This window comes from Cetorhinus maximus, chromosome 19, assembly GCF_964194155.1.
Source record: "Cetorhinus maximus chromosome 19, sCetMax3.hap1.1, whole genome shotgun sequence".
In the NCBI taxonomy this organism is placed as follows: Eukaryota; Metazoa; Chordata; class Chondrichthyes; order Lamniformes; family Cetorhinidae; genus Cetorhinus; species Cetorhinus maximus.
Window position 1 is genome coordinate 74,918,449 of NC_135897.1, and position 14,136 is coordinate 74,932,584.

The 14,136-nt window shown below is 40.1% G+C and overlaps 1 protein-coding gene across 13 annotated transcripts in view; it reads left to right on the forward strand.

Moving 5' to 3' along the window:
- Positions 1-14,136, forward strand: part of agfg1a (ArfGAP with FG repeats 1a) — a 78,522-nt gene that overhangs the window by 40,831 nt on the left and 23,555 nt on the right. For 9 of the 13 annotated variants that reach the window (XR_013579620.1, XR_013579621.1, XR_013579623.1 and 6 more), the window contains 2 exons: positions 5,204-5,323; positions 11,625-11,696. The exons of 2 other annotated variants lie outside the window; for them this stretch is intronic. Coding sequence is in view for 7 of the 11 variants with exons in the window: in XM_078564148.1 (XP_078420274.1) it covers positions 5,204-5,323; positions 11,625-11,696 (192 nt within the window). In the remaining 4 variants the exon portion in view is untranslated. The remainder of the gene's footprint in view (positions 1-5,203; positions 5,324-11,624; positions 11,697-14,136) is intronic. 2 more of the 13 variants (XM_078564150.1, XM_078564145.1) reach the window with 1 other exon arrangement.

The following is a 14,136-nucleotide window of genomic DNA, read 5'->3' on the forward strand; positions in this document are numbered from 1 at the left end:
TTTTAACCTAACTCGCTGAACTGGGAACAGATCAGATGAAGTGGAACAATAGTTTTATGTTCCCCCCCTTCAATATTACTCTCTATTGTGTTCGGTGAAGAGTAAAATTGGGTGAGGTGTAAAATTAGTGTTGCATCCAATCCCATTCCCCATCAAGTGTGTTCAGTTAAAATTTCTGAGTCTGTCTCTTCAGTTTCTTACAGCTGAATCTTCAGAACTAAAATTTGAGGCCAATTAGAATTCTGTAGCACAACAGTGCTATTAAATAGGTTTTCAGTTACATTAGCAGTCTGATCTAAAGTGGATTCAGAAAATAATTTTGCGATGATATATTGATGCTACAATTAAGCCTTAATTTGCCAGCCATTGAATTTATCGCATTAATATGGGCTGAGTTAGGTAAAGACTGATTAAGAAAGCTGTTGAGTGTAAGATTGGTCCCAGATCTAGAGTGTGGTAGAAAAGACCACGGGTAGAATTTTCACCTCAACGGGCAGGCGCGTGCCCGAACCGCTCGAGCATGAAATGACACACGTTGACATCGGGCGAACCTCCCGACGTCAACGCACACTCGCACAATAGTTCAGTCGGCGGGCACATGCGGGAACCGGGAGCACCCACCGACAATTAAAAGTCCTGTAAAGGCCATTAAAGTATGAATTAAGTTAAATTTAATTAGTGTCCAATCACCTTCTCCCCCCTCCAGCCCACACAGGCAGCGCTGAATGCTGCCGCTCACATTTCACGCTGGGCGGGCCTTAATTGGCGCGGCAGCATGAAATTGTGGTCCGGCCCCGTTCACGGGCGGCGGTTGCCTTCCTGACCGTCCCCACCAAACCCGCCCAACAAAGGCTATATTCTGCCCCATGGCTAACATGTGGATTACACTATGCTTATATTGTCAAGTAGAGCATCTTACTATCCTGTGCTTAAATCAGCTGGAATACTTGTACTCCTGCTGGAGCTGCTTTGTTACATTAGTACTTTGATAGCTTTTGTTAACTGTAGGAGTTCAGAGAGAGTGTGCAATTATATGGTACAAAGGGAAATGAGATCAATTCACACTCCAACCTGTATCATTGATGGGGAAAGGAAATGTGCCAGCTGACTTACTGCGTGCATAATTCCAAAATTGGTTCACAGTGGTGAAGGTAATACATTAAAATGTTGTGAAATCACAGTGCTGAGCATTGTAGCAACATCCAATTTCCGGGAAATTAAAGTTGCACTGTACCAAGGGATTTCCACTAATGGCGGTGAAATGCTCCAACTCCACTGCTTTCACTTCGTGGCCGCCAGTGCTTTGTGCAGTCAGATCACCAAAATCACTCTACTGTTATACAGCAACATTACTGTTAACAGCAAAGCTGCATATAAACAAGCCCAAAAACTCAAATTTCCTACATCTTTAATTTTTGCATCAGTTGAGAAGTGCCTTCAACACAAATGTGGGCAACATTAGGTAAAATATTTGGCCTTCTAAACTTAATAAAAATTGAACTTGTTTTGAGTTTGTGGTATCTATAGACATAGAGGTTTGTGCTCGAGTTGAAAACGTTGAAAGACAGGCTTGCGGATTGATTCCTTTGTCAGCCTGCTAATCTCATGGATCCTGGGACTTCTGGGGTCTTCTCTTCTTTGTTCTCTTGACTGACAACATCCTTCGAGATTTTAGCTTAGCCAACTTAACTCTAATATACATACAGATCCCTTTGCAGCTTTAAGACTTCAACTCTAGTGTATCTTTGTCCAACTTACTACTTCCCAGTCTACTTTAATTGCTGGAGCTACACATTTCACAGCTGCTTGCTCTCTCGCTCATTCTGGTGAAAACAGCTTTCTACCAAAGACTATGGCTTCCCCAAAATGACTAAGACTGTACTTTACTCCTGACTCTCCCAAGCTAGACTTTAACTGACTGAACGATTCCTCAGTGGCTAAGTGGTTATACATTTTCTATTCACTCTCTCCTAGGGCAATTACTTTAGCCCTGGCAATCCTGTCTAAACTGATCCACCAATCTCGAATACTGGATTCTTACAGCAATCCTCAGCACTGAGACAGTTACTTTAGTCACTAGCTAAGCCTAATACTGGGTTCTTACAGCAACTCCTCAACCTGTGACAATTACCCATCGACTGGCAATGTACAATGCAAATGCTAACTTCCTAGGAAGCGCCCTGCTCCTAACTCACTTTCCTGACAAACGCCTCCGAGCAAATGTCCAGTGGCAAATAGAAAGACCTCCGTGATGAACCTAATTTTTATGCCTTTTTTGCAGGTAGCTTTGCCACATTTGGCCCAAGTACATGCACCTGGATCAACACAATTAACAACTTCGAACCCAATATTTACAACTCTTGGCTAATGAGAACAGCGTTCCTGGCGTCCCCACCACAGTCTAACCTTAATTTAGCTGGAGGTCCTTGGAACATTCTAAGCCCAAGACCATTCTTCTAGCAAATCAGCTTTGCCACATCTGTCCTAACTGCTAGACTATAACTAGTATCTTTGACCAGAGGCTCTGGTACATCTAGTCCTCAGGCTACCTTCCTGGCCAATCAGCATTGTAGCTTTGGCTTCTCTTCCCCTTTACACAGAGCCCTTTTCTTTGCATATAGAAAGAACATGTACATACATTATGCCAGTTTCAGCTAAACAAAATAAGTGACAGCCATTCGCTGACTGATTTATCAAGGCATTGCCCTGAGGAATCAAATTCAAGGTGCCTGGTTTAAATTTCAAACAATGCCTGGCAGTTAACTGTCAGTCACCATCACTGGTGCATTCTCCATGGCATTGCCACTTGCCGACCAATCAGCACTCTCTTTACATACGGTATAAATTGTTGTTTTCCCTTTGTACTGGTATTCTTGCAAGTGTCCTGACTGCAAGACAGAAAGCTTAGACATTTTTTTTTTCAGCAATACTCAAGTTCTGTACTACCAAACAACTATCTATCCAACATCTTAACTATACAACAGCATTTTGTGGGATGTATCTAGCTTTGTCTGACCCATGTTTTTTGGTACATCTTCAAAAAGATTGGAGTAGTGCATCTTTGAATGACACAGATGTCTGAACCACACATTTGAGTCTTTCAGATAGGCACCTCTCCTTATCTTTTTAAAGGCAGATCAAGAAGCACTTGGTAAACATGGTCAAATACAAATCGCTAAGTTACTTTATTTTACATCACATCAAGTGAACAATAATTTTAAGCAGACTCAGTTGAATCAGTACAACGTGTGTTCATTTGCTAACATAAAATAAATCGCCGTTAATTGTATGTCAGTTGGCTGTTTATTTAGGTTCAGGTGGTTGGCATTAATTGCGGACTCACCTGTCCTCAAACATAGGAACAGATTGAAAGAACTACTGTTGGCTGGAAGTGCACATTCAGTAATGTGGGCCCATGTAAATAAAAGCTTGTGAGTGTATAAAGACTAGTCTCCTGGTCCTTTCTTCACTGCTTGGTCATATAATTCTAACATGCTGTGCTTCTCCCCTCCACCACTTGTCATCTGTATTTTAAACTTCTGTGTTTGATGAAGACATAGCCGTACAACTTTCAGCTTTTTAAAAAAAAAACTGACTTTTGGTATGTATTTTTGTCTCCTTTATCTCTCTTCACAACCAGCGGGGTAGGCCCATACCAGACCTCCCCTGCCAAGCACCCGGTGCCAAGGACAATGAATATGAGATGTTTATCAATCAGTGAAACAGTTGCTGATTTTTTGCAGTTTTTTGGAAAACAATGTCAATGCCTATACCACTAGCATTTGATTTTCATGTTTATTACTGATATTTTCCAAACTTATGTGAATACACTTTGCTTCAAAAGCCTGACGTTTAACCATAAATCTTCCCCCAACTCTTTTTGTGCCAAACATAGTCATAAACTCCAAAACATGGCACATCTTCACAGAATCACAGAACTCCTCCAACTGACCATACTCCCTCTGACCACTGGTTAGGCCTTCACATGAACTCTATTGCTCCTTTGCAAAGATCATGTGACCCCCATTGCATGTGCCACCATGGCAAATTGTAATGATCCAAAAGAGCCAACATTAAAAATTTATCTAATATTCAGAGACCAATGAGCAATGCATCGTCAATACATTTGAACGAACTTGAGTAGAACTCAATTTCACAGTGACACGCCTAAACAGTGTAGCTTTATATTGCTGTGAAGGTTTGACCTAATAATTCAATCATTGATCCAACACGAAAAAAGGCATTAATATGCTTATTTCATTCAACTCTGTCTCTTCTAAAGGTAATTAGTAATTCTCCCTAGCAAGATCCTTCATGGGTGCTGGCAGTCTTTTGGTTTCCTCCTTCATGTGAGAGTTAAGAAATGAATGTCAGCAGGCCATTCAGTTGTGGAGGTACACAGCACAGATCTTATCTTCACCTGATACACATGCACTTTCCTGTAAAACTGAGCGGGATACTTAGCTTTTATTTTCCTCCTCTTTACCAATTGTAGTGCATGCTGCTACTGTGAAGTTGGCTAACTCAGTACAGATCTACCTGGAATCTTGAGCAATTGAAAAAAAGCCTTCTCTCTTTTTCTCATTCCTCACTTGCTTATGAGTGCATGAGCAAGTTTTTTTTCTCTCTTCCTTTTTCTTGTTTCTCTCTCTCTCATTTCCTCCCCCACTTAATCTGGCTGTGGGAGTTGCTGGTGCCGACATTCAATGTTTTTCCCCATTTTTCAGAAGAAAAGTGCTATTTGGAAGTGAAACAGCATCAGCCCAAATGGAATGGCAGCTTTGGAATTTCTGGGCCTTAAAAAAGAGGCTGAAAAAGATGAAGATTCATATCTTGATGGTCTGGTGTAGTGCAATATTGGCAGAGCCCAGGAAGCAGCTGCCAAGGAAAGTGCACCATGTCTGAAGATTTCACAATGCAAGTTCAAAATGAAAAGGCAATTTGGTTTGCTTGATAGAGGTAGAGGGAATGCAGTTACGGTATAACAATAATATAATCGGATGTAATTCAAGATAGGTTATATTAAACTATATAGATATTGATTTTACTTGAGAGTCTGGTATCATCTGAACTTTCTGTACTGTTAGGACATGAATTTATTCATAGTGTTCTGTTTGTTTATTATGCATGACTTTCATAACCATTAACATGTCTATCTTTGGTTTTCTTCTTCCATCCCTTTTTCTCCATGTTATTGTTACAGCTCCAACCTCCCTGAATACAGATTTTGCAAACTTTGATGCGTTTGGAAGTTGTAATGCTTCTGATAATTTTGGAGCTTTCTCCTCAGCAAGTCTGCCACCTTTCCAGTCCAACAGTACAGGTAGTGCTGGTTGTAACTGCCCAGCTTTGCTTTTAGAAATAGTGAGGTGTCTTATTTGTGTCTGAATGTCTGTGTCGGAAAAAGATAGCTCAGAAGGGTTCAGTCAGTCCAAACGTCATCGGTTCTCATTTTCAATCCAATTTGTTATATGATAAACTGAAACAAGTAAATAGTACAGTGTATCAGCATCTTAAAAGAGAAAAGCTAGCCAATATTTTAAGTGTAGGTCTTTCATCAGTATAAAAAGGAAAAAAAAGTTCCATCTTTTCTCTTTTCAGATGTTATATGTTTCCAGCATTTTCCATTTTGTATTTCTGATTTTTAACATGTGCAGTTTTATTTCCTTTTTATTTTCACAATTCCACAATTTGGACCCATTCTGTCATGTTTAAAGGATTTGGATTTATGTGCCCCTTTAAAATGAAGGCAATTAGGAGGAAAATAAAGATCTAGAAATAACAATAACTTGAGCAATAGCAAAAACCTGCATTTCCTTTTTAGTGTAATAAAACACCCCAAGGCATTTCACAGGAGCTTCATCAAATGATTTTGGCATGGAGTGTTATGGCACAGCTGATGGTAAATGCTGAGTTGTTCAAATCCCAGAGGGAAGCTTGAGACAACTGCCACAACTACTTTTGCAATTTGTATGTTTCGAGATGCGGGCTTTGAATTCAGTAGTAATAAGACCACCAAGCCTTGTAGGTTTTTACAAAATTAGATTAAACATTTATTAATAAGTGAAGTGATTTTAAGCAGATACATATGTCTACAAATTACTTCTATAATAACTTCTAAACCCCCTAATCTGACTCCCAGTTACACCTCCATTAAGGCAACAGTAAGACGCAGATTTTAAAAGACCCAGGCAAAGAAACATGACACCCTGAACAATCCAATTTGAAGTGAATTTTCCAACTTCAATTTGTTGTAGACAGGCATTTCACATTTGTTAGATCTTTGAATGCCTGCCTTTATACACAGCCTTCTCTCCTTTTTACATATTTTCCCCTTTGAATGCAAATTCCCATTGTTTCACTATGTCTTTGGACTTTACCTCCCTGATCATAAAAATTTATCATAGTACCAATTTTACCAGTAATCTTTGGAAAAAATAAACTCACTGTTTCTGAACTTCACCTGGCTATTCACCGCTCCTTTGAAAATAATCTGGTCTGCTTTATTTAAAAATGCAAATGTTCTTTTACACCTTACATTCTAAACTTCCCCCATGTTTACCTACGTAACATTTCAAACCTAGATTAACTTCTAATACATCAAAGCCTTCAGACCAGCTGTCTTTAATCCAATAAAGTCTCTCTTTCACACACACACACACACACATATAGACACAGATACCACTATTTTACAATGAATTCCAATAACATTATATCTTCCTGACATCCCCCTCCTTATTGAAAAATGAACCGGCATAATTTTAAAAAGCTTCACTTTTATTAACCCATCTTATACTATCTCTTATACTTATCTGTATACTTACACTATTACATTATCAGATGCATACATTAACATCACTATATCTGTATATACACACAAATACTTTGTATCAACAGAATTCATTTCAGTTCAGTGCCCAGGTTTTAAATGTCCAATTTTTCCTTTAAGCTTCAACTCTCGATAATATTAAGACACAGCCAATGGTTAAAGATGAGTTGTTCAAATCCTAGAGGGAAACTTGAAACAACTGTCATAATCCATTTTTGCAATTTGTAATTTTGAGATACAGACTTTGAATTCGGTAGGAATAAGACCACTGAGTCTCGTGGTTTTTATATAAAACTAAATTAAACATTTAATAATTTAACAACAAATTAAACTCATACACATGGCTACAAATTACTACTATAACTTTTTAACAAATCCTCAAATTAATCACTCCCAGGTAAATCTGCACTCAGGCAACAGTAACCCATAGACTTTCAATAGACGTCAGGCAAAGCATATTTGACCATACGAATTCCAAATGAAGTTCCTTTGCAAGTTGGTTGGAAGCGTATAGGCTGGTTGGGTCTTAAATGTCTCTACATTACACACACAAGCTCCTTTCTTTATATACCTAGTTTTCCCTTTGAATGTAAATTTTCCATTGTACCACTAGGTCTTTTGAACTTCAGCTCTTCTAACAATAAAACACCTTTCACAGCACCAATTTTATTAGTAAGCTGAAGAAATAAACACATTCTTTGGTTTCTTCCAGCTAAGTGCAAGATTTTAACCACAGTCTTGAATGGTTTATTCAACAAATGCAAATGAACACTTTACCTTACCATTCTCCTTACTGTCCACCCAATTAACATCTCAAAACTACTGTACATCAAAGCACCCAGACTAGCTGGCTTTAATCCAAATGAGACACGCACCCAGACACAGACCCCCCCCCACCCCCCCCCCCCCCAACTAGAATTCTATTTTAAAACATAATTTCCAATAAAATTATACACATCAATATCCCTTCATGACAATAATGCATCTTCAATCAGATTTTCTTGTCCCACTACATGTATAATCTGTAGATTAAAGGATTGCAGTAATAAAATCCATCTGAATAGCCATGCACTTCTGTCTCGAAATTTGTCCAGAAACTTTAAAGGATTGTGATCGTATAAATAAATTTTTTTATTATTCATTCACGGGATGTGGGCTTTGCTGGCAGGGCCAGCATTTATTACCCATCCCTACTTGCACTTGAGAAGGTGGTGGTGAGCTGCCTTCTTTACCGCTGCAATCCATGTGGTGTAGGTACACCCACAGTGCTGTTAGGGAGGGAGTTCCAGGATTTTGACCCAGCGACGGTGAAGAAACGGTGATGTATTTCCAAGTCAAAATGGTGAGTGATTTGAAGGGGAACTTCCAGGTGGTGGAGTTCCCATCTATCTGCTGCCCTTGTCCTTCTAGGTGGTAGTGGTCATGGGTTTGGAAGGTGCTGTCTAAGGAGCCTTAGTGAATTCCTACAGTATATCTTGTAGATGGTACACACTGCTGCTACTGTGCATTGGTGGTAGAGTGAGTGAATGGCACCACATCCACAAACAATGAAGCGGGCTGCTTTGTCCTGGACGGTGTCAAGCTTCTTGAGTGTTGTGGGAGCTGCACTCATTCAGGCAAGTGGGGAGTATTCCATCACATTCCTGACTTGTGCCTTGTAGATGGTGGGCAAGTTTTGGGGAGTCAGGAGGTGGGTTACTCGTCTCACTATTCCTAGCCTCTGACCTGCTTTTGTAGCCACAGTATATAGCTATTCCAGCTCAGTTTCTGGTCAATGGTATCCCCCAGGATGTTGATAGTGGGGGATTCAGTGATGGCAATGCCATTGAACATCAAGGGGCAATGGTTGGATTCTCTCTTGTTTGAGATGGCCATTGCCCGACACTTATGTGGTGCGAATGTTACTTGCCACTTGTCAGCCCAAGCCTGGATATTGCCCAGATCTTGCTGCATTTGGACATGGACTACTTCAGTATCTGAGGGGTCACAAATAGTGCTGAATATTGTACAATCATCAGCGAACATCCCCACTTCTGACCTTGCGATGGAAGGAAGGTAATTGATGAAGCATCTGAAGATGGTCGGGCCGAAGACACTACCCTGAGGAACTCCTGCAGTGATGTCCTGGAGCTGAGATGACTGACCAACAACCACAGCCATCTTCCTTTGTGCTAGGTATGACTCCAACCAACCGAGAGTTTTCCCTCTGATTCCTGTTGACTCCAGTTTTGCTAGGGCTCCTGATACCACACTCAGTCAAATGCTGCCAGTCTAATCTGGTTTATTTAAAAATGCAAATGTTCTTTTACACCTTGCATTATAAAATTCCTCCATGTTTACCTACTTAACATTTCAAATCAAGCTCATCTAATGCATCAAAGCTTTCAGACCAACTGCCTTTGATGCAATTAAGGCACATACACACACACATTTTACAATAAATTCCAATAACATTATTATATTTTCCTGATACAGAACCACATAAGGATGACCAAAAGCTTGGTCAAGTTTTAAGGAGGCAACTCCAGAGTTTAGAACTTGCTCAGCTTCGTGTACGGCCATCAATGATGGTGGGGTGATTAAAATCGTGGGTACACAGGAGGCTAAAATTGGAGGAGCGCAAAAACCCAAGGGATGTGGGGCTCAAGATTACAGAGACAAGGAGGAGTAAGTCTATGGAGGAATTTGAAGACAGCGATGAGAACTTCAAAATCAAGGCATTGCTGAGGCCAACATACATCAGCGAGCATAGAGATAGAGGGGACTTAGTGCGAGTTAGGATGCAGCCAGCAGAGTTTTGGACAAGCTCAAATATGGTGAAAGATGGGAGACTGACCAGGACAGCATTGGAACAGTCAAGCCCAGAGGTAACAAAGGCATGGATGAATAATTCAGCAACCAATGAGCCGAGGCAATGTGGACTTGGGCAGTGTCATGGAGATGTAAGTAAGTGGTCTTGGTGATGGAGTGAATATATGATCGGAAGTTCCCCTTGCAAACAAATATGACACCAGGGCTGCGAACGATCTGGTTCAGCCTGATAGAGTTGCCAGGGAGGGAGATGGAATTGTTGGCTAGAGAATAAAATTTGACGCAGGAACCAAAGAAATTGGCTTTGTTCGTCTTGTTGCTCGGTTGGAGGAAATTTATGCTCAATCAGTACTGGATGTTAGACATGCAGTGCGACAAATCAGAAACAGTTGGGGAGCCAAGGAAGGTAGTGGTGAGGGCACCACCAGCATACATGTGGAGCTTGATGATGTGACTGAGGGGCAGCATGTAGCTGAGATGTAGGAGGTGGCTAAAAATGGATCCTGGGTGACTCCAGAGATAATACAAGATGCCAAAGCAAGGATCTTTGAGTAGAAATTGAAAGGCACCTTGATAAGTTTCCAACTCAGCTACAACCATGAGATAGAAGGTCACTCTGAAGTGGAGGTACATGCTGTGTGGATATTGTGTTAATATTGTTAGCTGGAATTAACAGCTATAATTGAAAACTAGGAGTACATATCTTCATTTTCAGGCAATATTGCAGAAGCTGGAAATGTTTACACTGGAGAAGTAAATGCTCAGCCTGATCTTTCTGAAGTATGCAAGGCTCTAAAGGTTATTGAAAAACTAAATATCAGTGTATTTAGTGGTTTGAATTTTGCAGTCAGTGGCGAAGCGACAATACTTGTTGCTGACATTGAAGAAAGCTGTCTGCAGAGATCTAGTGATCTCTGTGGCATGAATTTCACCTTTCCCAACATTAACTTGAATCTCCACAAATTCAAGTGGTTCTTCATGCACCCAGCTGCAATAGTGTCATCCAGTTGGTAAGCAGCCAATCACATTGAAGAATTCTCTCAGACAGCAAACCGGGAAGTAATGAGCATGGATTATGCAGAAAGCAAAATACAGATTAGGACATATATATTAGAAGTTGATGTCATAAACATACATCAAAAAGATTATGATAAAAAAACCATGGAGTGTTTGACATTGATATAGTGTAAAATGGGAAGTTCTTGTCAATTTAGCGATCTCTATAAGATTGCTGTCTGCAGGGATTTCAACAGCTCATCCTTGGGGGAGCATGAAATTACCAACAATTTCTGGATTTCCACATTTAGCTGTGCATGTGTGGATGCCAGAAGTTGCTGTCAGCTTCGCAAAGTAATGACGGCAAAAACTAATAGTTTCATCGTCATTACAACTGCAACTGCAAAGTCTGGTCCAATATATTCACAAGCAAAACAGCATAATCTCAAATTTAGAAGAGGAAGGATGAAAAGACAAGTTTCAATTTAATTATGCCAAAGGTGAAATGGACTGCCAAGGGAGAAACTGGGGTGGATTGTATATGAAGATTTGAGAGTTGAGTAAGTACTGGCACAAGCCAGGTGGAGTGCAATGCTGTTTTCTAATCATGTATGCTGTTATGTTCTGTTTCACACATGAACAGCTCATTTCCTACCTGTTGCTTAGCAAAACGGATCATGTGCCAAACTCTCTGACTTTGAAATATAGAACTTCCCTTAAGTAATGAAAATTTTTAAATAGGCAGTGTTGGCTTGAAAGCACCTTTTGATGTTTTTAAGCTGTTTTTAATTGATACCTCATCAGTTCTTCATTCTGAGATCATATGTTTATTTGGATTGACTCAACCCAGAAGACAGTACTTGAAGTTTAGCCGATCTTGTTGCCATTCATTTGGTCTTGTGTCTATAATACACTTCAATTTTTTGTATTTCATTTCTGTTCTTCTGTTTCTCTATTGATTTCTCCTCCATATCTCCCGTCGTTCCAGTCTTCAGAACACTTTCATCAGGCAGCAGTTTTGGTGACTTTACTTCCACTTTTCCTCTCCCAGCTGCCCACAGTAAGTTCTATTTTAGTGTAGGGACCTTGGCTGCAACGTTGCTTTTTGTGTCAGTTCATATCCTACCTTTTCTCTTGTGTTATTATCTTATCCTTATGACATTTTAAGTTTAAGAAAGTCCTGATTCGGTCACTGAGAATTATTGTGTCTATTTTGGACACCTAAGACCGTAAGACGTAGGAGCAGAAGTAGGCCATTCGGCCTATCGAGTCTGCTCCACCATTCAATGAGATTATAGCTGATCTGATAATCGTCAGCTCCACTTTCCTGCCTTTCCCCCATAACCTTTGATTCCCTTACTGATTACAAATCTGTCTATCTCAGCCTTGAATGTACTTAACAACCCAGCCCCTATAGCCCTCTGTGGTAATAAATTCCACAGATTAACTACCCTCTGAGAGAAGAAATTCTTCCTCCATCTCTGTCTTAAGTGGGTGACCCCTTACTCTGAGATTATGCCCTCTGGACCTAGACTCTCCACAAGGGGAAACAACCTCTCAGCATCTACCCTGTCAAGCCCCCTAAGAATCTTATATGTTTCAATAAGGTCGCCTCTCATTCTTCTAAACTCCAATGAGCACAGGCCCAACCTACTCAAACTCTCTCATAAGAAAATCCCTCCATACCCAGGATCAACCTAGTGAACCTTCTCTGGGCTGCCTCCAATGCCAGTACATCTTTCCTTAGATAAGAGGACCAAAACTGCTCACAGTATTCTAGGTGTGGTCTAACTAGTGCCTTGTATAATTTTAGCAAGACTTCCCTATTTTCGTACTCCATTCCCTTTGAAATAAAGGCCACCATTCCATTTGCCTTCCCTATTACCTGTTAAACCTGTATGCTAGCCTTTTGTGATTCATGCATGAGGATCCCCAAATCCCTCTGTGCTGCAGCTTTCTGCAGTCTTTCTCCATTTAAATAATATTCAGCTCTTCTTTTTTTCCTGTCAAAGTGCATAACCTCACACTTTCTCACATTATATTCCATCTGCCAAGTTTTTGCCCACTCACTTAACATGTCTATATCCCTCTGTAGACTCTGTCTCATCCTCACCAATTGCCTTCCCACCTATTTTTGTGTCATCCGCAAACTTGGCGATAGTACATTAATTTCCCTCATCCAAGCCATTAACATATATTGTAAATAATTATGGCCCCAGCACTGATCCCTATGGCACTCCAATAGTTACAGGTTGCCATCCTGAAAATGCCCCCCTTATCCCAACTCTCTGTCTTCTATTAGTTAGCCAATCCTCTATCCATGCTAATATACTACCCCCAACACCATGGGCTCTTAATCTTATTAAGTAGCCTTGTGTGCGGTACCTTATCAAACACCTTTTGTAAAATCCAAATATATTACATTTACTGGTTCCCCTTTGTCTATCCTGCATGTTACCTCCTCAAAGAATTCTAATAAATTTGTCAGTCATGATTTCCCCTTCTTGAAACCATGCTGACTCTGCTTGATTATATTATGCATTTCTAAATGCTCTGCTATTACATCCTTTACAATAGACTTTCACAATTTCCCAATGATGGATGTTAAGCTAACTGGTCTATAGTTACCTGTTTTTTGTCTCCCTCCCTTTTTGAATAAGGGTGTTACTTTGGCAGTTTTCCAATGCTCTGGGAATTTTCCAGAAACTAAGGATTCTTGGAAGAATACTACCAGTGCATCCACCTGTGGCTAGACACCCTACAATTACTTTAACAGCTCTTGAGTTACTTAAAGGTTTTCTACAGAGATGCACTAATTCATCTCATTTTTTTATATTCCTTTTTGAGGGCTTTTAAAGGACTAACTTTTGATGAATATTTCCTCTCGACAAGATTGCTTAGGGCATGAAACACTTTTCTAATTTAGTCACTCGCTGTCAACATTGAGTGCTCCCACATCAGTTGTAGCTTGGATTAGATGCAGAACAAAACTGTTAGTCCTTCAACAATGCATTAATAATGTCAATTGTTCCGAATCCCACACTAGGCTTCCTTACATGAGATTACCATTTTGTAACTGTGATTTAGTGCTGTGTTAAGTAAGATTCACTTGGTCCCAATTGAAACTGTACAACTTGTATTGGACCCCCACAACCAATAGGTTAAAGACATTTTTTTTCAATCAGGAAGGCCAGATTTAAATCCATGTGCTGTATTATATATTCCAGCTCACAATTGATTGAGGGCTTTTTCAGAAGGGAAACTCCTTTAGTATGCATATGGCACTGGAAGTTTCCGGCTGTGAGAAATTCTGTTTAGGGTTATTGTCTAGCATTTAGCAATACTGCTTCTGTCTTCTGTTGCAATTCCTAAACCAGTGGGATCGGTATAAAATGGACACCAAATTGCTCAACAAATGGAAAAGTTTTGGTCTTATTTCTGCCAAGTGCCGTCCAGCTTCTAACTTTATAAATTACTTAATGGGGTCCAGAAATGAGATG